The 24,213-nt window shown below is 56.4% G+C and overlaps 1 protein-coding gene across 9 annotated transcripts in view; it reads left to right on the top strand.

The window, feature by feature from the left end:
* Positions 1-24,213, top strand: part of RFX1 (regulatory factor X1) — a 46,294-nt gene that overhangs the window by 9,609 nt on the left and 12,472 nt on the right. For 4 of the 9 annotated variants that reach the window (XM_054538678.2, XM_054538677.2, XM_054538675.2 and 1 more), the window contains 8 exons: positions 4,063-4,431; positions 14,473-14,582; positions 14,798-14,881; positions 15,840-15,947; positions 17,405-17,521; positions 18,550-18,645; positions 19,020-19,349; positions 20,013-20,107. In XM_054538678.2, the coding sequence (XP_054394653.1) occupies positions 4,113-4,431; positions 14,473-14,582; positions 14,798-14,881; positions 15,840-15,947; positions 17,405-17,521; positions 18,550-18,645; positions 19,020-19,349; positions 20,013-20,107 (1,259 nt within the window). In that variant the 5' untranslated portion in view covers positions 4,063-4,112. The remainder of the gene's footprint in view (positions 1-4,062; positions 4,432-14,472; positions 14,583-14,797; positions 14,882-15,839; positions 15,948-17,404; positions 17,522-18,549; positions 18,646-19,019; positions 19,350-20,012; positions 20,108-24,213) is intronic. The other 5 variants (XM_063719306.1, XM_054538680.2, XM_063719305.1 and 2 more) reach the window with 4 other exon arrangements.

The following is a 24,213-nucleotide window of genomic DNA, read 5'->3' as shown; positions in this document are numbered from 1 at the left end:
CGGGGGAGGGAGGCACAGGGAGACGTGAAGGATGGGAACCGGCCTCCTCTGTGCTGCTCGGGCCGGCTTCCCCCTTGCCAGTTCTGCTGCCCTTAACTGCGACCTTGGGCGGGGGCATAACCTTTGCAGGTGACGCTTGGGTCTCCCTGTTGGAAGAGCCGGCAAGATGCCGTGTACTGACTTAAGAAGCAAATGAAGGTTGGGCATGGTGGCTCATGCCTGTAATCCCAGCACTTTGAGAGGCCGAGGTGGGTGGATTACTTGAGTTCAGGAGTTCGAGACCTGCCCAGCCAACATGGTGAAATCCTGTCTCCACTAAAAACACAAAAATTAGCTGGGTGTGGTGGTAGGCTCCTGTAGTCCCAGCTACTCGGGAGGCTGAGGCAGGAGAATCGCTTGAATCCGTGGGGGCAGAGGTTGCAGTGAGCCAAGATCGTGCCACTCCACTCCAGCCTGGATAATAGAGTAATACTCCGTCTCAAAAAAAAAAAAAAAAAAAAGCAAATGAGCCCTGTGCCTGGCATCCTGAGTAGGGCTGGGGACTGACAGAATGTATCTGGGGGTCAGAGAGACCTGGGTTCAATCCCCCCTCACCAGTTGCTCGAGGCTTTCAGCAGCCTACCCCTCAGCCTCGCTCAGCTCATCTGTAAATTGGGCATGGTGATGCCTCCCTCACATGGCTGCCGGGAGGAGGTGACCTCAGTGGAGGGGTCTGGGGGTTCCTGGTCAACCAACAGCAGTTGTTGTTTTTTACCTCCTCCTTCCTTTGAGGGTCACCCTGCGGCTGGAGGGCCATCTGGGCACATCGTGGCACATAGGTGCTGAGTGTTAGTGCAGAAGAAGCTCTGGTCCAGTTGCCAGCCAGGATGCAGTACTGCCCGGAGTCATGGCCAGCTGTAGGCAGGGCTCTCAGACCCAAATGTCTTCTGGGGCCAGGCAGGAGCCACCAAAGCACGGAGCTGGAGCCTTTCCTCTTAACCACTCGTGCCTCTGTCCCACTGTCCGTCAAATGCTTTGGACCTGGGAATAGGGCTCATGAGTACAAGGGTCCCCAAACCATCTGCTGATCCCCTGCTACAGCGGGGCTGAGCCGGAGGGAGACCATGCCCAGCCCAGCACCTGGGAGAGGAACACACCCTTTAGCAGCCAGACCCGCACTGTTCTTTCCTTTTGTTTTGTTTTGCTCTGAGACAGGGTGTTGCTGTGTCACTGAGGCTGGAGTGCAGTGGAACAATCTCAGCTCACAGTTGTCTGCAACCTCCACCTCCTGGGTTCAAGCAATTCTCCCACCTCAGCCTCCTGAGTAGCTGGGATTACAGGCGCCACCACTCCCGTTTAATTTTTTTTTTTTTTTTTTGAGACAGAGTGTCACTCTGTTGCCCAAGCTGGAGTGCAGTGACAAGATCCCGGCTCATTGCAACCTCCCCCTCCCAGGTTCAAGTGATTCTCCTGCCTCATCTTCCTAAGTAGCTGGGATTACAGGCACATGCTGCCATGCCCAGCTGATTTTTGTACTTTTAGTAGAGACGGGGTTTTGCCGTGTTGACCAGGCTGGTCTTGAACGCCTGACTTCAGGTGATACAGCCACCCCAGTCTCCCAAAGTGTTGGGATTACAGGCGTGAGCCACCGTGCTCGGCCAAGGCCGGCCCTGTTCTGAGGTCAGCCGCAGCTGCCAGGTTCTCAGTGCAGCCTGGGCCTGCTCCCAGCCCCGTCGCCCCTGGCCACAGAAGGGCACTGTCCCACTGATGAGCTTACGTCTGGTGTCAAGACCCATAACTGCTCCCGGGCAGAGGGCCCAAAAAGCCCCTGTGGCCCCATGCAGCTCACAGGGGCTTTTTGGACTCAAACACCTTCCCACTGGGAATGCTACTCAGCCAAGAATCCCAAGTCCAGATGGCAGGCACGTAGGGAACTGGCACGGGTCCCTGGGAGGCAGCTTTCCCCATGACTCTGCTTTCCGGCAATAAACTGACGAGTCAGGAGCATAGAACACCCAGAGTTCAAACGCAGCCCTGCCACCACTTCCCTGCTGTGTGGCCTGGGGCAAGCACCTTAACCTCTCTGAGCCTCAGCTCCCTATCTAGCAGACAGAACCCAAACCCAGACATGGTTGTTGGAAAGTTTAAAATGAAATAGGCCGGGCATGGTGGCTCACACCTAGAATCCCAGCACTTTTTGGGAGGCTAAAGTGGGAGGATAGCTTGAGCCCAGGAGTTCAAGACCAGCCTGGGCATGATAATGAGACTCCCATCTCTGAAAAAAATTATTATATATATGTATATTTCGATGTATATATACATATGTACATATATGTACATGTATGTATATACGCACATACACGTGTACATATATGTATATTTCATATAGTTCTATATATGTATAATTCATATAGTTCAATACATATGTACATATGTATATTTCAATTTGTATTTTTAGTAGAGATGGGGTTTCGCCATGTTGGCCAGGCTTGTCTCGAACTCCTGACCTCAGATGATCCACCTGCCTAGGCCTCCTAAAGGGCTGGGATTATAGGTGTGAGCCAGCATGCCTGGCCTGATCTCATTGGATATTTGTAGCAATTTGATGAATTGGGTGTTCTCGTTATCCCCAGGTGACAGGCAAACTGAGGCCCAGAAGAAGGTTGGTAATATGTTCATGAGTTAAGACACAGCATCAGGGTTCATGTGGGTGAGGGTCTGACGCCAGGCAGATGAAAGGGTCGTTGGCTACAGTGACTTGAGTACCCGAGCTGGGCCAGATTTGGACCCGATGGTGTGAGGAACCTCCTCCCCTCTAACTGTGGCAGAAAGGAATTTGGGGAGGGCAGGGGCTGGAGGAAGATGGTCTTCGCCTTGTACGTATGTACATATGTATATTCGCATATGTACATATGTACATATATGTATATTTCAATATACATGTGTACATATATGCATATTTCAATATACATGTGTACATATATGCATATTTCAATATACATGTGTACATACGTATATTTCAATATACATGTGTACATACGCATATTTCAATATACATGTGTACATACGTATATTTCAATATACATGTGTACATATGTATATTTCAATATACATATACAATATATAAATATACCTGTGTACATGTATGTATATAGTATATATATATGTGTGTGTATATGTACTATATATATATATATGTATATGTATGTTTCAATATATAAGTACAAAAAATATACACACACACACACATATATATATATATTTAGACAGAGTCTTGTTGTGTCGCCCAGGCTGGAATGCAGTGGTGTAATCTTGGCTCACTGCCACCTCCGCCTCCCAGGTTCAAGTGATTCTCCTGCCTCAGTCTCCCAAGTAGCTGGGACTACAGGCATGCACCACCATGCCCAGCACATTTTGTATTTTTAGTAGAGAGGGGGTTTCACCATGTTGGCCAGGCTGGTCTCGAACTCCTGACCTCAAGTGATCCACTCGCCTCGGCCTCCCAAAGTGCTGGAATTGCAGGCGTGAGCCACTGTTCCCAGCCTAATATATATTTTAAAAAGATGAACTAACATAGGGAAAGTGCCCAGCCCCATGCCTGGCCTACAGGAGCCCTCAGGAAGTGCCCACTTAGGGTCGTCAGCTAAGGAGATGGAGGCAAGGGAGGGGGCAGCCCCTGGTATTTGAGAGTGACCCAGTGAGAACCGTACCATTTTTCTCTGGGTGAGGGCACAGAGCAACCACACGGGCCCAAGTTCCCCCGCAGTGTGGGGAAATGCGATCTTAACGTGCATGTGGGGGTCTCTGGGTACCAGGGACTGGGAAGGCAGGAATCCTGGCTTGGGGTGAGTGGGGGTGTGGAGTGGGGCTCCAGCCCTGGTCTACAGCTGGTCCTCCTGCAGTGACGGGTTGGATATTTCTGGCCACCAGCCTGGGGATTTAATTAAGTTAGTGATGAACCCAAGCACATCTCCAGGGAGCCCAGAGCTGCCCCTGTTTTCTCTGCCTGTGGATTAATTCCTGTTTTTCCTTCTTTTGTTTTGTTTTGTTTTTCTCTCCCCCCTCCCCGTCTTTCTTCCCAAGGAATTAAAAAAAAAAAAGCCTTATTTATTATCATTTTCCCCACCGTTGGCATGGCAACACAGGCATATACTGAGCTACAGGCAGCCCCGCCACCATCCCAGCCGCCACAGGCCCCGCCACAAGCCCAGCCCCAGCCGCCACCGCCACCACCCCCAGCGGCACCCCAGCCCCCGCAGCCACCCACCGCTGCTGCCACCCCTCAGCCCCAATATGTCACCGAGCTGCAGAGCCCCCAGCCCCAGGCACAGCCACCGGGCGGCCAGAAGCAGTACGTGACGGAGCTCCCGGCTGTACCCGCACCCTCGCAGCCAACCGGTGCACCCACCCCTTCGCCTGCACCCCAGCAGTACATCGTGGTCACTGTCTCTGGTAAGTGCCGCACTCGTGTGTCCTGAAAACTCCTCTGAGTTGTTCGGATAGCCTAGCCCCTGGGTGTGAAGGCACAGGGCTGCCATGTCCCCCAAGGTTTCTGGATGGGACTTGCGGTATCACTAGGGCAGGGGTGCTCAAGCCATGCAAGGAGGTCTCTGTTCCCTCAAACTCCTTCCCACCAGAGCAGCTCTTAGAGCTTCTTTTTTTGGTTTTATTTTGTTTTTTGAGACAGAGTCTCATTCTGTTGCCCAGGCTGGAGTGCAGTGGCACAATCACAGCTCACAGCAGCCTCAACCCTCCAGGCTCAAGCAATCCTTCCACCTCAGCCTCCCAAGTAGCTGACACCACAGGTGCCCACCACCATGCCTGGATAATTTTTAAAATTTTTTGTAGCTATGGGGTCTTCCCATGTTGCTCAGGCAGGTCTCAAACTCCTGGCCTCAAATGATCCTCCCACCTCGGTCTCCCGAGTTGCTGAGACTACAGGTGTGCAGCTGTGCCCAGCTAATTTTTTTGTTTTTTTTGTATTTTTTGTAGAGATGAGGTCTCGCCATATTGCCTAGGCTGGTCTCAAACTCCTGGGCTCAAGCGATCCTCCTGCCATACCCTCCCAAAGTGCTGGGAATACAGGCATGAGCCACCATGCTCAGCCTATTAGAGCTGTTCTGACCTCTCTTTGCAAGTAAGATGTCACTGGAAGAAGGGTTTGGGCAGTGGCATCAAAGTTTGCATGCACCTATGGGAGACAGAGGCCTGGCCTGGCTACACACCAGTCTTTTGGCCTCCCTGCTCTGGTTTCCTCATTTGTGATGGGATCATCATAGCTCCTCGCTCTCAGGGGACACATGCGAGGGTCTCATAGCCAGGATGGCCTTGAGTGGGCAATTCAGGGAGGTCAGCCGGGGTTGGGGGCCTGGACATGTCACCTCCCCTTCCTAGAGCAGCCACCCTGTTGTTTTGGGCAGGATCCGGGGACTGGCCCTTTTCTTTATTTTTGCTTTTCTTTCTCATGACATAAGCTAAGGCACACAGGACCTGTGTTGAGAGCAGGCCATCTTGGACAGACCTGTGCCCTCTGAGCATTTCCCACAGTAAACACAGTGACGATGTTTTGACTTGTTTAGGGTCTGCCTGAGGGCTGGGTCTCTGTCTCGACTGACTCAGTGCTCTGATGGGAATGGCAGCACAGCCTGGTCATTAGGCTAGATTTGTGTGTTTTTTTGGTTTAGAGATGGGGTCTTGCTATGCTGTCCAGACTGACCTCGAACTCCTGGGCTCAAGTGATTCTCCTGCCTCAGCCTCGTAGGTAGCTGGGACTACAGGTGCCTGCCACTGTGCACAGCTAGTGTGTTTTTAATGTGCTCTGTGATGGACGGAGGCCTCAGTGGGAGCCCGGATCAAAGCTGGCCCTGGTCCTTCTCAGAGTGGGAATGGAAGGGGTGAGACCATCAGGGAATCCTGAGGGGCTGTGGAAGGGGTGGGTCAAGATGGGGTTGGGGACCATCAGGTCATAAAGAGTCATCAAAATATGTAGCAATTGGCTGGGCGTGGTGGCTCACGCCTATAATCCCAGCACTTTGGGAGGCCGAGGCGGGCAGATCACTTGAGGTCAGGAGTTCGAGACCAGCCTGGCCAACGTGGTGAAACCTCGTCTCTACTAAAAATATAAAAATTAGCTGGGCGTGGTGGCGCGAGCCTGTAATCCCAGCTACTCAGGAGGCTGAGGCAGGAAAAATCACTTGAACCCGGGAGGCAGAGGTTGCAGTGAGCTGAGATCGCGCCACTGCACTCCAGCCTGGGTGACGGAGAGAGAATCCATCTCAAAAAAAAAGTAATGAAAAGTGTAGCAATTGGCCCCGTCGTGGAACAGAGCAGATGGGGCTGGGGCCCTGGGCGGTGTCCCAAAGGCTTCTGGCAGTGTCTGCATGGGAGGTCCAGGGTCTCTGGCAGAGGTTTGGGGCGGGAACATGCAGGGACTCAGGGCAGTGACTCTTTACTATATGGACGGAGTGGAGGTGTCTGCATGAGTGCCATACTTAGTGCCCCCCCGCCTGTGTAGACACAGCCCTGCCGTGGTTGAGGTCGGGCTGCAGACATGGGCAGGGTCTTCAGGCGACAAACCTCTGGTGGGTTCTCGGCGCCGCTCAGAAATCCTGCAGCATTTCCTTAACAGTGAACTTTATGCTCCAAGAAACCCATTCTCCCTCTGCCCCGCCTTCACCTCCATCACCTCTGTCTCATACTATGCTCCTGGTCCCTGACCCTGCAGGCAGTCTTACTGGGGACAGAGTACCATCAGGCAACCACAGGGACCCCTTCTCCTGCCCAGCTCCTGGGGTGCATCTGCACCCACCACCTCTGCCTTCTCCTTGGATTAAGCAGCACCACCCATATCCAGAACACGCTCCTGCTATTGCTCCTTCTAGTTCCTTCCACATCACTTAATCCCCCTCTTGCAGATCTTCCCATCCACCCATCAAGGTGGAACAGCACCCATTTTGTTTATTTTTTATGTATTTATTTTTTGAGACAGGGTCTTGCTCTGTCGCCCAGGCTGGAGTGCGATGGTGCAATCGTGGCTCACTGTAACCTCCAACTCCTGGGCTCAGTGATACTCTCAACTTAGCCTCCCAAGTAGCTGGGACTATAGGCATGTGCCACCATGCCCAGCTAATTTTTTTTTTTTTTGAGACAAAGTCTTGCTCTGTTACCCAGGCTGGAGTGCAGTGGCGTGATCTTGGCTCACTGCAAGCTCCGCCTCCTGGATTCACGCCATTCTCCTGCCTCAGCCTCCCGAGTAGCTGGGACTACAGGTGCCTGCCACCACGCCTGGCTAATTTTTTGTATTTTTAGTAGAGACGGGGTTTCACTGTGTTAGCGAGGATGGTCTTGATCTCCTGACTTCGTGATCTGCCCGCCTTGGCCTCCTAAAGTGCTGGGATTACAGGTGTAAGCCACCATGCCCGGCCTAATCTTTTAATTTTTTTGTAGAGACAGAGTCTCACTATGTTGCCCAGGCTGGTCTTGAACTCCTGGCCTCAAACAATCCTCCCACTTCAGCCTCCAAAAGTGCCAGAATTTGTGTGAGCCACCGTGCCCAGCCAAGCCCCCATTTTATCCAGGAGCTGGAGAGTTCCTGGACCCCCTGCAGCCAGCCCCCTTTTCCCCAAAGATCTCCTCCTGTGAGGCCTCCAGGAGCCCACACTGCCCTGGTCTCTGCCCACCTCCCTACAGCCCCTCCGTGGTCCCCTCTGTTGCTCCTCTTCATCTCCCTGACCTTGTCAGCAAAGGAGGGGGAGCCCTCGACTCAAGCCTGGGAACCTCTCTTAGCTCCTGTAGTTCTCCCTTCACGATGGCCTCATCCCGTGTCCCAGCTCTCGATGCCCACACTGAGGTCTCCAGCCTGGGCTACAACCCTGAACCCCAGGACCCCACATCCAGCCACTCTTGACTCATCCACTCGGTGTTGAACTCGCTGCAGGCCAGTGCAGCCACATTGAATTCTGCATTTTTCCCTCTTCAAATCTTCTCTCCTTCAAGACTTTCTCATCCTCCCAGGCCCACCGTCAGTCTTGTTTCTGTCCTACTCCTCCTTGAATAAGACCTCTTGGCTCCACCTCCTAAACTCTTCCAGAACCCACCCACCTCTTCCACTTCTACGAACCCAGTCCTGGTCCAGCCTCCACCCTCACAGTCTGACCCCTCCCAGCAGCCAGAGGGAGCTGGTTCACAACTGTCCATTAGGTCCCGTCACATCCTAGCTCAACCCCATGGCTCCAAGCCAGGTAGTTCCACAAGCTCTTTCAGAAACCCCAGCCTAGGCTTTCTCAGCTCCTTCCCTCCCCCGATACCTGACCAGAAAGGACTTTAAAAGCTACACGCACACACACACTCTCTCTCTCTCTCTCCCTCTCTCTCTCCCTCCCTCTCTCTCTCCCTCTCTCTCTCTCTATATATATGTATATATATATGTGTGTGTATATATGTGTGTGTATATATATATGTGTGTGTATATATATGTGTGTGTGTATATATATGTGTGTGTGTATATATATATGTGTGTGTATATATATGTCTGTGTGTATATATATATGTACATATAAAAGCTAGGCGTGGTGGCGGGCGCCGTAATCCCGGCTACTTGGGAGGCTGAGGCAGGAGAATCGCTGGAACCCAGGAGGTGGAGGTTGCAGTGAGCCAAGATTGCACCGTTGCACTCCAGCCTGGGCAACAAGAGTGAAACTGTGTCTCAAAAAAAAAAAAAAAAAAAAACGCTCCACACACCCTGCGCCCCTACTAGCAAATGCCAAGCCCCTTCAACTCTGGCCTGCCAGCCTCCCAGCCTCGCCCGCTTCCACCCATCCCCTCACATGCCTGGTCCAGCCCCTCTGGCCTTCCTACAGCTCCACAAACCTGCCAGGCTCAGTCCTGCCTCCTGACCTTTGCACTCTCGGTACCCTCTGCCAGGAGCACTCCCTGCCCCAGACCCTCTGGGAGCTTGCCTCTTGTCTCCCTCAGGTCTTTGCTCAGACACCACCTTTCCGACTCCCACACCTCCCTGCCCCTACCCCCATTGCTCACTCTCTGTCTTCTTGTTTGTTTGTTTTTGAGACAAAGTCTCGCTGTGTCACCCAGGCTGGATGCAGTGGTGCGATCTCAGTTCACTGCAACCTCTGCCTCCCAGGTTCAAGCGATTCTCTTGCCTCAGCCTCCCGAGTAGCTGGGATTACAGGGACGCATCACCACGCCAGGCTAATTTTTGTATTTTTTGGTAGAGATGGTGTTTTGCCATGTTGGCCAGGCTGGTCTCAAACTCCTTACCTCAAGTAATCTGCCTGCCTCGGCCTCCCAAAGTGCTGGGATTATAGGTGTGAGCCACTGCGCCCCGCTGGTCTTCTTAACACTTATCACTACTTGAAGTTATGATAATGGGATGGTGGGGGTGCCCACCTGCAGGCAGGGCTCTGTCAGTGCTCAGTCTCTGTGGAATGACTGAGGAGCACCAGCCTGACCCAGAACAGCCTAGAGGAGCACCTAGCACAGCCATCATGTCCCATCAGCTCCTGCATGGCTGACTGTTTGCAGGAGGCCTCGCATGTCACCAGTGGATGGCTCCGCTTGGCGCCCAGAGTGTCTGATGGGTCCTGATCCACGCCATGGGTGTGAGTCTTACCTGCTTCAGGGTCCAGGCTCCCTAGAGCCAGGGTCTGGAGTGGGCACACAGCTCCAGGCTCCACCACTCCCCAAGTCCTTCCACTCTTGACCTTGGCTTCTCCAGCTCTTCCCGCACTCCCCCAAGGGGGCCCTGGTGCTTCAAAGTCAAGACCAAGTCCCTGCACTTTGGGAGGCTGAGGCAGGTGGATCACCTGAGGTCAGGAGTTCAAGACCAGCCTGGCCAACATGATGAAACCCCGTCTCTAATAAAAATACAAAAATTAGCCAGGCGTGTTGGCGTGTGCCTGTAGCACCAGCTACTGGGGAGGCTGAGGCAGGAGAATTGCTTGAACCCGGGAGGTGGAGATTGCAGTGAACCGAGATCGTGTCATTGCATTCCAGCCTGAGCAACAGAGCAAGACTCTGTCTCAAAAAAAAAAAAAAAAAAAAAAAAGAGCAAGAAGTCAAGAGCAAGGCATGGTCTTTGGGTCAGACAGAGCTAGGCCGGACTCTAAGTAGCTGTGAGGCATGGGGAGGTGGCCTCTGTGTCCCCCATCTTGGTAGTGTTCCCAGGAGGATACTCTGTACCCACGAGGGCAGGCTGCAGCAACCCTGCTGTCCACAGAACTCTCTGGGGCTCACTTTGGTCAGGCGGTGGCTTAGTCGCCTTTCACAGTGGTCCCAGGGAATTTCATTTCCCTGCCACTCCACATTCTGGCAGGTGCCAGCCTGTCCCCAGAACGGTCACTGGGCAATGCTTCCTGGATTTGTTCTGAGGAAGAGGAGGTTGGCTTGTGCCCTGCCAGCTGTCCCCTCCCCCACCGCTTGCAGTAACTCCCGAGCCTTCCTCCCTGACCCTCGGCCAGGTCAGCGTCCTTCCTCATCTAAGGGTGGCTGGGGCCACGTGAGCGCCGGGGAAGCAGGAGTAACTGACCCAGTGAAGGCTGCCACAAGGCACCTGGGACTTCTCCCAAGCCAGGAGCAATCGGAGCTGACCAGGGACCCAGGGAGTCGGCAGGGAAGAGGAAGGGAGGGGCCTGGACCCAGACTTGGAGCCTGGGGCTGGATGCCAGCCGACACCAAACCAGACACAGCTCACCCAGCCCCAGTCCCCGCCTGCCCTGCCTAAAGGTGACTTTGGAGGTGGTAGGAAGGAAGATCAAGTTTCCCTGGTCAGGAACAATACTAGATCCATAAATCCCTGTCCTCAGAGGCCATCAGACTCTCCCAGAACCCAAGGCAGAAGGAGAGTGCTGTGGGCTCTGGCAGCCACTCCTGGGAAGGTGAAACCGAGCCGGCCTGCAGGGAACAGGGGCCGCCCCGAAGGAGGGGCCGAGTCCAGCCCTTCTTTTCTTCCCTGCTTCTCTCTCACTTGGAGTTCTAGGGGGTCCAAGAAGACTTGTGTCCAGACAGAGAAGTGGAGGGTGTTTGTCAGCATTCCCAAGCACAGATGGGGAAACTGAGGTTGGAGCAGACAAGGGACAGAGGACACTGGGGGCAGCAGGGGCCCCTCCAGAAGCCCCTGACTGATATCATCCCAGGGAGCCCAGGGGCAGGAGGCAGAGGGTCAGGTGGCCCCATCTGTCCATGGGGAAGGGGGCCAGGCCCCCAGGGTGGATGCCAAGAGCCCAGCCTCTCGGGCCTCCCCTGGGCTCCCCCAAGTAGCTCATTTAAGATTTGAGTAGGTCTAGATGGGGAAGTGCGGGGCCCGGGGAGGAGGGGTGCCCACTTGTCAGAGTCATTCCACTGCTCAGAGATGTTCATGTGTCAGATTCAGAGACAGGAAATCGGCCGCCGTTTCCTGAGACAGTGGGGGCCTCCCTGGCCTCCTGCACATGCCCAGAGTGGCGATCTCCGGCAGATAGATGCAGACGCTCGCTGCAGACTCAGTGCCACCCCCCACTTCCCCTCCTGGCTTCTCCTCCCTGAAACACAGTGAGAGCCAGACCCAGTGGTGGAGGGGCCCTGCCCCGGCCGCAGGCAGACAGGGACGGCTGCACAGGAAGCCCTCATCGCATGAGTCGCTCAGGCTCACCTGTTCAGCCTCGTGGCGCATCCCCTGGCGCCCTCCTGGGCTGGCAGGCGGGGTCCCAGCCTTGAGGGCTACCCCAGAGGCGGGAGACGGGCAAGGCTGCTTCCTGGAGACAGCCACCTAGTCCCAGCAGGTCCCCAGGCCTCCTCCTGCTGTGAGTCCTGCTCAGCGACCAGCCCCTGAGCCCTGGAGGTGGTGGGGGCCAGCCCTCCACTCCCTGCCCACCTTGAGCTTCCTGGGTGAGACACTATCCCTTAGGCTGGGCCTGAGTCCTTGGGCCCCGTGGACCCAGGTGTGCAGGGCCGGTCACGTGACTCGGGGCTATCTCAGGTTTCTCCCAGGAGGCGCCCTCTCAGCAAGGGCCTCCTCCCTTATGGCCCAGGGCTGGGAAGCCTAAAGCAGATGCCAGGGAAGATTCCAGCAAAACATAGGGATTGGGGCCTGTGGAATTGGCTGCACAGATAGCTGGTCAGGCAGGCATGGGATTGACCAAATGCCCCACAGCCCACATACAGCTACGCGGAGGCCTCCCCCGACACCTCCTCCCACATCTGGCAACCCCCGCCCCCAGCACACACTCCTGCGCTCTGCCCTTGACTTGGCCTTTGCATCTGCCCTGGATAGCCCTCCTGCCCTGTCCAGGCCCCTCTCCTTCCTGTGCCCTGCCTGGACAGCCGAGACCCAGTCTGGATGCTTCAGACTTTGAGGGGTCCCCATAGACCCCCAGCTTACTTTCCTTCCTGTGCCCATATACCCAAGTTCACACATCACTGCCCTTGGGGCGCAGCCCAGGCAGAACCAGTGACTCCGGTTCCATATGTGGTATGAGGTTCGTGTGGGCCCAGAGGGGAACCTGTGTCATGGCCTGCACGGTGGATGGTGCATTTGACCTTGGACAGATCACGTCCTTGCTTCTGGTCTCTGTTGCCTTGTCTGAAAATGGGTAATAAAAGCTCTTACTGTCAGCTGGGTGCAGTGGCTCATGCCTGTAATCCCAGCACTTTGAGAGACCGAGGCAGGCGGATCACTTGAAGCCAAGAGTTCAAGAGCAGCCTGGCCAACATGACAAAACCCCGTCTCTACTAAAACCACAAAAATTAGCTGGGCGTGGTGGCGGGTGCCTGCAGTCCTAGCTACTCAGTGGGCTGAGGCAGGAGAATCACTTGAACCGGGAGGCGGAGATTTCAGTGAGCCGAGATTGCGCCACTGCACTCCAGCCTGGGCAACTGTGGGACCCTGTCTCAAAAAAAAAAAAAAAAAAAAAATCCCAGAAAGCTCTTACTGTCAGCCAGGCACAGTGGCTCACGCCTGTAATTCCAGCACTTCGGGAGATGGAAGCAGGTGGATTGCTTGAGTCCAAGAGTTCGAGACCAGCCTGGGCAATATAGCAAGACCCCAGTCTCTACTAAAAATACAAAAATTAGCCGGACATGGTGGTGCATGCGTGTAGTCCCAGCTACTTGGGAGGCTGAGGCAGAGAATTGCTTGAACCCCAGGGGACAGAGGTTGCAGTGAGCCAAGATCATGCTACTGCACTCCAGCCTGGGTGACAGAGCAAAACCCTGTCTCAAAAAAACAAAAAAGCTCTTACTATCTCTGGCTGTCCAGAGTCTAACGTAACACCTAGTGTGTCAGAAGCAACACTAGTGTCTGCAGTGATAACTCCTTGCCCGTGGCCCTTCAGTCCTGCCGGAGGTCGGATAAACCCCTCTAAATCCCCAAGAAAGGTGGGCCTGGGACCTTGGCTCCTTGGTGTTGGAGGAAGGGCAGGCACATGTCCACCCCCAGCCTCACCTCGGCCTCTGGAGCTGCTGGGGGTAGGCCAGGTCACATGGAGGCGATGGGATGGATGGTGTCCCAGCTGGGGTGAGGGTCTTCTAGCCAGCACCTCTTGGGGACACTCGCCTCTACCCCCAGCACCCCTGCTAATCACTCAGCAAGATGTGCATGAAATTTGACCTGTGCCTGCCTGATAGCATCTCCGGGTACCAACCTCCCTCCTCACCCCGCAGCGCTGCCCCAGCCCCGCGAAGGCCCTGCTCTGCTGGGGAGGGGAGTGTTTTTCCCAAGAGGGCAGGCAGGCTCTCTGCATCCACCGGGGGGATTAGTGCCCCAAGGTTGTGGGTATAAAGCCACCTGCACACCCTGCTGTTCTATAGAGGCAGGCAAGGAGCAAAGAGCGCCAGGCAGGGCCCCCTGGACGGACAGACGGACAGGGGGGTGGGTGGGGTGGGGGAGGGGATGAGCACCATGTTCTATGATTGTCTCTTCTCAGCTGCCTGTCAGCGTGAGTACCTGCCTCCCCCACTCCAAGCCCCTTGTGGTCCCCACCCCACTGAGGACAGAGGGGCAGGGAGGGAGGACTTGGCCACAGGCTAGCAAGACCTTCCAGGGACCACTCCTCCAAGAAGCTTCCACTCCCGGGAAGCCAGGGTCACCCCAGAGAAGGTGGCCCCAGCGCCTTGATCCTTCCAGCGCTGCCAGGACCCTGGAGTGGACAGTCAGTTCCCTGCCTGTCCACAAGTCCTGTCTGCTGGGAAGGGTCCAGCCTTCTGGGTTTTGAGCATCATAGCTCTTCAGTCACCCTATCTGGTCTGACTTCAGGATGAGGAAAGCTGATGAGGGCTGCTTCCAGGTATTAAGGATCCTGGGTCCTGCAGGCCCCAGCCCGCTCTGCCACGTGGGCCCCTGATGGGTGCAGTCAGGGCTGGCCAGGGGTAAGCAGGATTCTTGGAGGGGCCTGACCTTGCTGGGGGTTGGCTTCAGGCTGCATCTGCCCCTCCAGGTGGGCTCAGGCTTAGGCTGGGGGCGGGGACAGCAGGAAGAGCTGACCTGGTGGCCCCTCCCCACAGAAGGTGCCATGCGGGCCAGCGAGACGGTGTCGGAGGCCAGCCCCGGCTCCACCGCCAGCCAGACCGGCGTTCCTACTCAGGTGGTTCAGCAGGTGCAGGGCACCCAGCAGGTAGGATGTGGCCCTCCCAGGGGGCGGGGGAGGGCCCGTGAGGGGGGCAGTGCAGGCTGCGGCCTCGGGGGCCTCACCTCCCCTCCCCGCTTCCTGCTGGAGCCATCTGCTCACCTGTTCTTATCAAGATGTGCACAGCAGCCGCCTGCCACCCAACCGCGCCAGGCCTCCCTGGGGGAAGCAGCAGCTCAGCTCCTCCTGCCTTGTCTCCACAGCGGCTGCTGGTCCAGACGAGCGTGCAGGCCAAGCCAGGCCACGTGTCGCCCCTCCAGCTGACCAACATCCAAGTGCCCCAGCAGGTAAGGCTGCTGCACCTGGCCACCACCCAGGAAGGCTTCCTCAGGGTAGAAGACCAACCCTCTGTGGCAAGCCTGGATCTGTCCTCACCAGGATCGAGGGAAGAGTCCCCATCCAGGGGCTGCCCTACCTCCTGGCTCTGGGCAGTCACCTCCCCAGGGTGAGACTATCCGGCAGGGGCCATCAGGGACAGAGGAGCTGCAGGAGCCATCTCAGCAGAGAGAGCAGGATATATAGATGGGAAGGTGGTTTGCGGGTCCAGCCTGGTGTCCCGAAGCAGAGAACCCAAGGCCGGGTTTAGAGTCAGGAGTCCACAGCCAGCACAGGGTGGTCTGTCCCCCAGAAGGCTGCACATGAGGTGCCGCACACACCCGTTTCCGATTGATCAGTGTAGAACTGGACAAAGTACTGTTGGGTTTTGCAGTGGCTCGATCTCGGCTCTCTGCAACCTCCACCTCCCAGGTTCAAATGATTCTCCTGCCTCAGCCTCCTGAGTAGCTGGGACTACGGGCATGCACCACCACGCCCAGCTAATTTTTGTATTATTAGTAGAAACGAGATTTCACCATGTCAGCCAGGCTGGTCTCGAACTCCTGACCTCAGGTGATCCGCCCGCCTCGGTCTCCCAAAGTGCTGGGATTACAGGTGTGAGCCACCACACCCAGCCTAGTACTGTTGGGTTTTAAGGATGACAGCACATTCCACATGGCCTGACAACAACTCCGGCTCTGCCGCTTCCTGGCTCTAGGACCTCAGATAAGCACCTTTGCTGTCCTGAGCCTTGGTGTCATCCTCTGTGAAGTGGGGGCAGTAGCTGAGCTTCATCAGGGCTGTCAGGGTGATTCTGTGAGCTAACAGGCGTGAAGCACTTAGAACGTTGCCTGGCACCGCGCAGATGCTTGGTGCAACCGCACGGGCTGTCATCAGTGATCTGTCCTGCCTCTCCTTCCCTGGCCCCAGGCTCTTCCCACGCAGCGTCTGGTGGTGCAGAGCGCAGCCCCAGGCAGCAAAGGTGGCCAGGTCTCCCTGACGGTCCATGGTACCCAGCAGGTGCACTCGCCCCCAGAGGTAAGTGGTGGTCCTGTCAGCCACCCTCCCCCCTGCTGTCTCCCCAGGTCAGCAATGTATCCCCATAGTATATTTGGGGCTCCCTGCCCCACCCCCCAAGCCCACTTGCTCCTCCAAAGTCCTGCTTCCCTCTTCGCTCCCAGTGCGACGCCCTTGTTGACCCCAGGTAGGGTGGCTTAGCTGCCCAATTCCTGGCCATGCCAGCTCTGAGCTAAGCGGCCGTGGAGATCCGCTCTGGGAGAAGGAGGTGATCTCCTGGGTTGAGATGGTCCTGGCAGCTCCAGCTCAGGGAACTGCATTCCGAGAAACAAAGTGGGTTACTCTTCCCCCCGGAGGGTGGGACAGTCTCTTCCAGGAAGCCTTGGACCACAGGGTAGATTCTGGGGACCCACAACACCAATGAGGGTGTTGAAGACAGGCTGTGGATGCTGTCTGCATCAGGAGCTCGGGGTCAGATGGCTGGCCCAGCCGCTTCCTCTTGTGGGACTCTGGACAGGCCTCTGAGCCTTGTTTTGTTTTGTTTTTGAGACAGAATCTCACTCTGTCCCCCAGGCTGGAGTGCAGTGGTGCGATCTCAGCTCACTGCAACCTCTGACTCCTGGGTTCAAGCGATTCTCCTGTCGCAGCCTCCCACGTAGCTGGGATTAGAGGCATGTGCCGCCATGCCCTGCTAATTTTTGTATTTTTAGTAGAGATGGGGTTTCGCCATGTTGGCCAGGCTGGTCTTGAACTCCTGACCTCAGGTGATCTGCCCACCTCAGCCTTCCAAAGTGCTGGGATTACAGGCGTGAGCCACCACGCCCGGCCCCTTTGAGCCTTCTGAGCCCTGAGTTTTCTCTGTGTCAAACAACTGATGGTATCAACCACCCCTCAGCTTGCTGTGGGAATTACAGCCTGAGGCACAGCGGGGCTCAGAGCAGACACGGGGCTCTATGGCCAGCCTGCCTGGGCTCAGCCCTGTGCCTCACCACCTGCAGCCGTGTGACCCAGGGCTTGCCCCTTCCCCTCTGCCCCTCCATTGGGAAGTGGGGGTGCCATGAGATTCCAGTGAGTACATTTAAAGCGCTCAGTGCAGTGTCTAGTGGGAGTCGGCCCAATATCACACCAGAGGCTGCTGTCGTCATTGCTCTAACCTTTGAGGATCAGCCCCAGGAGAGCTTCAGGGGTGCTGGGGACACCACCCACCATCAGCCAACCTTGCTGGGGAGGGTTAAACCCCCATCGTCGCCGGGAGTTGACTGGGGCTGTTGCAGGGAGTAGGCATTTGGATGCGTGGGATGCGGTCAGTTACCAGCCTCGGTGGTTGGGATAGGTCCCTACAGACTGCCGCTTTCCCCAGACAGCTCTCCTGAGAAGGGTGTGTGTGAGGGCCCAGGTGTCCCAGAGGGGGTGTGAGCCCACCTCAGAGAGGATGCAAGCCCACCCCAGCAGCACTCCTGTGTCTCCTTCCCTTACAGCAGTCGCCAGTGCAGACCAACAACTCTTCCAACAAGACGGCCGGGGCCCCCACGGGCACTGTGCCACAGCAGCTGCAGGTCCACGGCGTCCAGCAGAGTGTCCCCGTCACCCAAGAGGTGCCAGGCCAAGGCGGGCAGCGGCTCGGGCCAGGGGTACCAGCCAGGCAGCCTCTGCAGCCCCCCACGGCTGTGCCTCTGGCCTATTAGAGCCCAGTCCATGTGGGTCCAGCCCCGGCCTGCCACCCTGGCCTTTGATAGGCATCTCTGCCTGGCTCCAGACTCAGCATCCTGGGGCTGGAGGATGGGGGAGCTGTGGGGAGGACGAAATTTGAACCTCCTGGAAGGAGACTGGGGCGTAGTGGGCCATGGGAACCGCTTGGAGAAGCCACCTGAGCCTCTTTGGGCCCATTTGCCTGAAGGAAGCCCCGAGGCCACATCCTGGCTCCTTCTGGGGAGGATTTCAGGGAGGGGACCCAGCCCCCAAATCCACACCCAGCCTCTGCAGGAGGCAGAGCCCTGAGCCGGCGCAGGTTAAGACGCTGGGGCTGCGCGCCACCTGGTTGTTACCACTGAAGTTGAGGGGTTCCCAGCCCCTTGAAAAAACAGATGAAATCCATAGACCCTTCCCCAAGTGTAAACAGAAACCCTGTCCCAGAGTATTCACAGATACTCCCCCGCCTGGCACTAGAGCCCCCCGAACCTCCAGACCTAGGTCCAGGCCCCAGCTCCTCCACTCAGCACCCTCCTCAGCCAGCCTCCGTTCCTGGCTCTGCGCCCCTAGGATAATCCCCGCATGCCCGCCACAGCACAGAACAGGGCAGACAGTTGACATTGGGGGGTGTGGGGACGAAAGATAACCCAAGGCCTTGCCTGCGGGTTCTTGGCACAGCTTCAAGGGCCTATAGGGAGAGGGGGCGGAGAGCAGTGACCCCGAAGTTAGTCCCAGGTTCAACTCAGCCCTGCTGCTTCCTGGGAGCCTCACTTTATCAGTAACGGATCCAGCACCCTCCTTGCTTGGCTGGAGAATGGTGGCCTCTTGCTTATGGGTCTGCTGTGAGCTTTACAGAAGCTCACCTGTGCAGGGGCTGGGTAGGTTGACGGCTATCGCTGCCATGGTCATCTTATTGTTGCCTTTCCCCTCCCAGAGATCTGTGGTCCAGGCCACTCCACAAGCGCCCAAACCCGGCCCGGTGCAGCCGCTGACCGTGCAGGGCCTCCAGCCAGTCCACGTGGCTCAAGAGGTGTGTGTCTCCCCATCCTACTCCAGGGGCAAAGAGGCTGGTCCCGGGGTAGGGGCTGGGGCTGGGGAGTGCAGGCCCCTGAGGCCGCAGGGAGGGAAATGCCTCTGTGAGCTGCAGACCCTGCCCTAGATCCTTCCCCTTTCCCGGCCCCCTGGCAGCTCAGGGTCCAGGTTTTGCTAAGAGAGATCTGGATTCAAATCCCGCTTCTTTCTTGCGTGGCCCTGGGTCAGTTCTAACCCCTCTCCGAGACCCCGGGCGGCGGGGATCTTCCCTCGGGTGGCTGCGTGCGCGCTCAGCAACCCGGTGGGTGGAGGCCTGGAGCCCCGCCCGCGGCCGCCCTCGTTGACCCCCCAGTGTCTCTGTTTGTCCTCCAGAGCTCAGGCAGTCAGTTTCCCGCTAGGAAGGCAGAGCAGCGAGATCCCCGGCCCACGCCGCCGCCGGAGCCGCCGCCCCGGCCGCCCGCGTGCAGCGGCGAGGCCCCGCAGCTAGGCAGCCCCGAGCCGCCGCCGCCCCATTACGAGCCGGGCGCCGAGCAGTGGGTGGAGCTGGTGGGCGTGCTGCCCCCACACCTGCTCCTGCCGCAGCAGAAAGTGGTCTTCGAGCCACTGCCCCGGCTCCCGGCCCGAGCCAGCCCCGACCAGAGGGTCAGGATCCAGAGAATCCCCCAGGTGCTAGTGTTCGGCACGGCCGCCACGGCCCTCAAAGTAGGTGGCGGACGCACGGGCGGGGGGCAGCGGGCGGGCAGGGGCGGGGGCGCCCGGTCTGGGCCGCCCACCAGGCCCCGCAAGCCCTATAGACCCCACCTCCGCCCGACGGGTCGGTCTGGGGACCCGCCTCTGACTCCCCACCCAAGCCCCGTCCAGGTCCCAGCTCCGCCCCTGCAGACAAGGGTGGGGGGATGGAGGTGGGGGACTCAGGCTCCGCCCCTAAGGCCCTGTCAGTGATTCCAGGTTCTGTCCCACCAACCGGGGCCCCAAGCTCCGCCCCTCACATCCTGTGCCCGGTTTCCAGGCCCCGCCCCTGAGGCCCTTTCTGTAGCTCCGTGGCTCCAGCGATAGCCTTGCCCCTGTGCCTGGGGTTCAACCTTCACGCCCACCGCAGGACCCTGTCTCGGGTCCCCTCCACTGTCCGTCGGGCCCCACCCTTGCTGGCCCCAGCCGAAGCCGAGAGTCCTGGCTTCTCCTGACACAGCTCTTCCTGATCCCCAGCCCTGGCCTCCTCCAGGGTGTTTTGTTGAGAGTCCAGAAGCCACCCTTGGGTCCGAGAACTGGGCGTCAGGGATAGCCTGGGTGGGCACCGGCCCTTTAGAGGGAGAACCATAGGAGCTGGCCCACCCCGACCCTCCACGTGCCCTTCCTCTGCCCCAGGTGCAGCAGCTCCAGCAGGTGCCCGTCCCACACGTGTACTCCAGCCAGGTGCAGTATGTGGAGGGCGGCGATGCCAGCTACACAGCCAGTGCCATGTAAGTGAAGGGAGAGGGGTGGGTGAGGGACTCAGGTCTGCGCTGGACCCTCCCCAGGCTCCCAGGACACCAGTCCCCAGTCCCAGCCCCCAGCAGGCCATCCGGCCTTCAAGGCCTCAGGTGACAGACACACAGGTGGGCACTCCCTGGGGGCAGCCACAGCCACGAAAAGTGGCGAAGCAGAGGGACCCTCGAAGGTTGGGAAAGGCACCCCGGCATAGCTTAGGGTTTGGGAGTCAAATGAGCCTGATTTTTAACCAAAAAAAAAAAAAAAAAAGGCCAGGCGCGGTGGCTCACACCTGTAATCCCAGCACTTTGGGAGGCCTAAGCGGGCAGATCACTTGAGGTCAGGAGTTCAAGACTAGTCTGGCCAACATGGTGAAACCCTGTCTCTACTAAAAATACAAAAGTTAGCCAGGAGTGGTGGCAGGCATCTGTAATTCCAGCTACTCGGGAGGCTGAGGCAGAAGAATTGATTGAACCCAGGAGGCGGAGGTTGCAGTGAGCTGAGATCGTGCCACTGTACTCTAGCCTGGGCGATAGAGTGACACTCCATCTCAAAAAAAAAAAAAAAAATTATTTGACTCTCAACCCTGTCCCAGAAAGGATGCTGTGACCTTTTTCTTTGTTTCTTTCCAGAGATACTCTAAGAACAGAAACTCTAGCCCTCTATCCATTTTTTTCTTTCTTTCTTTTTTTTTTTTTTTTTTTTGAGACGGAGTCTTGCTCTATCGCTAGACTGGAGTGCAGTGGTGTGATCTCAGCTCACTGCAACCTCCGCCTCCTGGGTTCAAGTGATTCTCGTGCCTCAGCCTTCTGGGTAGCTGAGATTACAGGCACACACCACCACACCCAGCTAATTTTTGTATTGTTAGTAGAGATGGAGTATCACCATGTTGGTCAGGCTGGTCTTCAATTCCTGACCTCGTGATCCACCCGCCTCAGCCTCCCAAAGTGCTGGGATTACAGGCATGAGCCACCGCACCGGCCTCTTTTTTTCTTTTTTTTTTTTTTGAGACAGGATCTCACTCTGTCGCCCAGGCCAGAGAGCATTGGCGTGATCAGGGCTCACTGCAGCTCACAGGCTCAAGCAATCCTCTTACCTCAGCCTCCCTAGTAGCTGGGACTACAGGTGTGCACCACCCTGCTCACCTAATTTTTGTATTTTTGTAGAGCTGGGGTTTTGCCATGTTGCCCAGGCTCATCTCCTCGAACTCTTGGACTCAAATGATCCTCCCCTCTTGGCCTCCAAAAGTGCTGGGATTACAGGCATGAGCCACTGTGCCCAGCCTCTACCCACTTTCTTTGGTCAGAAATAGATGCAGGACATTCCATCCATACCTTATTTCTTTCCTGGCTCTTCTCCCATGTGTCCTCATGGGTCCTGGTCACCCTCTTAGCTGCTGTGTAATAACCCCTGTGCAGATGCAGCAGCCACGATGTCATCAGTCCCCACCCAGTGATGCGTAGGGGGCTTCTTCCCCTCCCTGGGTACAGCTCTACCATTCCTGTGTATGGGCCGTGTCAGGCAGGTGCTTCATCCTGGCCCCGCTTCAGTCCCGGCTCTGGCTCCTCACCGGGGGTTCTCCATGCCACCTTCCCTCTCCCGTCTCCACAGAAATTGCTGCAGTACTAGAGTTACTGTTGGTTTAGTTTCTAGAGGTTTCACTTGGTTTTCTTTGCATTTGCATGATTTCTTTTTTCATCCCTGCCACTTGTTCTTCTGGGGACAACACTGGGATTGGGTACCTCATGGATTGACTTAGTCCTAGGGTCATGATGCTCTGACCAACCCCAACGGGCCTGGTCCAGGCACCTAAATCGTGAGGCTTGGTCCCCGGCGTCCGGCTACCTCACAGTTCCATTTGTTTCTTTCCAGTGCTGCTAATCTTTTCACTGTGTGGTTGAGCCAAGCTGGCAGGGGCCAGACAGGGCATTGCAAAGAGGAGCACGGTGTCCAAGGGTTCCTGCTGCCATCCCTGGTAGCGCCTCTCCTGTCTCCTTTGCTTCTGTCTGAATTCCTCTCTCAGTGATTGTAGTGTGTGTGATTGCACCTAGTTCATCGTTGCTATCGGGTTTTTCTTCTACGAGAGGTTGTTGGGGGCCACTCCTGCTGTCAACTGCCCACCCCTTCTGTCTCTCCCTCTGAGTGAATTACTGCAAGTTCCCGACCCTTTGCCAGCCCTATCCCCACCCTGGCCAAAGCCACAGCCCCTGGGCCTCCATCCCTGGTCCTGTTCTGGGGGGCATCCAGAGCTGCACACATTCATTTATTCAGTCATTCAGCAACCATCTACCAAAGCAACGTTTTTGCAGCACACATTGCATGCTGGTGTGCAGGAGTGAGCAGGCTGTGGCCTCCGCCATGGAGAAGTGGGGGCTCTTGCTCAGGTCATGTGCTCTTGGTGTCACTTTGTGTGGTAGACATAGGGCAGGACAGAGAGTTCGAGAGCTGGACCTGGTGTCTGACAAAGACCATGCTTCCATATCTCCTTCCACTGTCTCCCTCAACTCCCTCTCTTTGTTTGCCCACAGCCACTCGGGCCTGTACGGCTCCCTCCCCTGCCACCTTCAGAGTCTGAGCCAGGCCACCTCTTGACTGACCGCACCGTCTTTCTGGATGTTTAATTTTTTTTTTTTTTTTTTTGAGATGGAGTTTCCCTCTTGTTGCACAGCTGGAGTGCAGTGGTGCAATCTTGGCTCACTGCAACCTCCACCTTCAGGGTGGTTCTCCTGCGATTCTCCTGCCTCAGCCTCCCGAGTAGTTGGGATTACAGGCACCCACCACCATACCCAGCTAACTTTTTGTATTTTTAGTAGAGAGAGGGTTTCATCATGTTGGCCAGGCTGGTCTCGAACTCCTGACCTCAGGTGATCCACCCGCCTTGGCCTCCCAGAGTGCTGGGATTACAGGTGTGAGCCACCGTGCCTGCCCTCGCCCCCCCCCCTTTTTTTTTTTGAGGTGGAGTTTCACTCTGTCACCCAGGCTGGAGTGCAGTGGCATGATCTCAGCTCACTACAGCCTCCACCTCCCAGGTTCAAGTGATCCTCCTTCCTCAGCCTCCTGAGTAGCTGGGACTACAGGCACCTGCCACCATGCTGGCTAGTTTTTGTATTTTTAGTAGAGACGGTTTCACCATGTTGGCCAGGCTGGTCTTGAACTCCTGACCTCAAGTGATCCACCCGCCTCGTCCTTCCAAAGTGCTGGAATTACAGGTGTGATTACACTGCACCTGGCCTAATGCTATATTTTTAATCACTAGCACACTGAAAGAGTTCAAAGATCAAAACTATGTCCAACGATGTTTAGTGAGATGGTGAGAGGTGCCCCCGGCCTGTCCCCCTCGACGGAGCCCTCCACGCCCACAGATGACAGACACGCATGCCACATGCAATGCATTCTTCCCTATTGTTCGGTCACAGGGTCCCCACCCTTCTCTGCCTCTTATCTGCCCCGTGGTAGGTTCTGGAGCTTGTTCTTTCGATGGACGACAAGCCCTGCCTCCTTCTCTTTCACCCCGTGTAGGATTCCACCATCTTTTATTTAACAGCCCCTTGAGGTTGAACCCCTGGTGGTTTTTATGCTTGTGACGATTTGAAGCCTCAAGCCTGTGTCACCCGTGCCCATCCCGTCACGGGATATCTGAAGGAGAGAGGCTTCCCCAGCCTGGGATAGGTAGCTTGGCTCAGGGGAAACATATTTGCATTCCTGATGGTCTCCTCCAATCACAGCGTCACCTTCTCTAGTCCCTTCCAATCACAGCATCGCCTTCTCTAGCCCCACCCCCTTCCTGCTGCACTCACTGCCTCATCACCTTCTGTTACGATCTCTCATTTACCTTTGCACGTGGCTTCTTGCCTGTCTCCCCAACTAGACGGTCAGCTCCTCCGGGGGCCGGGGCTTTTCATTCTTGTCCATTGCTGTGTCCAAAGTGTGTGAAACAGTGCCTAGCACACAGTAGGCACTCGAAGCACTTGCCAATTTTATTTTTTTAATGAAGTGTGTAGCATTGCAAGTTCCCTAACCCTTCAGTATTTTTTTTTTTATTTAAAAAGACAGGGTCGGCCAGGTGTGGTGGCTCATGCCTATAATCCCAGGACTGTGG

This window comes from Pongo abelii, chromosome 20 (assembly GCF_028885655.2).
Source record: "Pongo abelii isolate AG06213 chromosome 20, NHGRI_mPonAbe1-v2.0_pri, whole genome shotgun sequence".
Classification (NCBI taxonomy): Eukaryota; Metazoa; Chordata; class Mammalia; order Primates; family Hominidae; genus Pongo; species Pongo abelii.
Note: the sequence above shows the minus strand (reverse complement) of the source record. Positions and strands in the feature narration are given on the sequence as shown.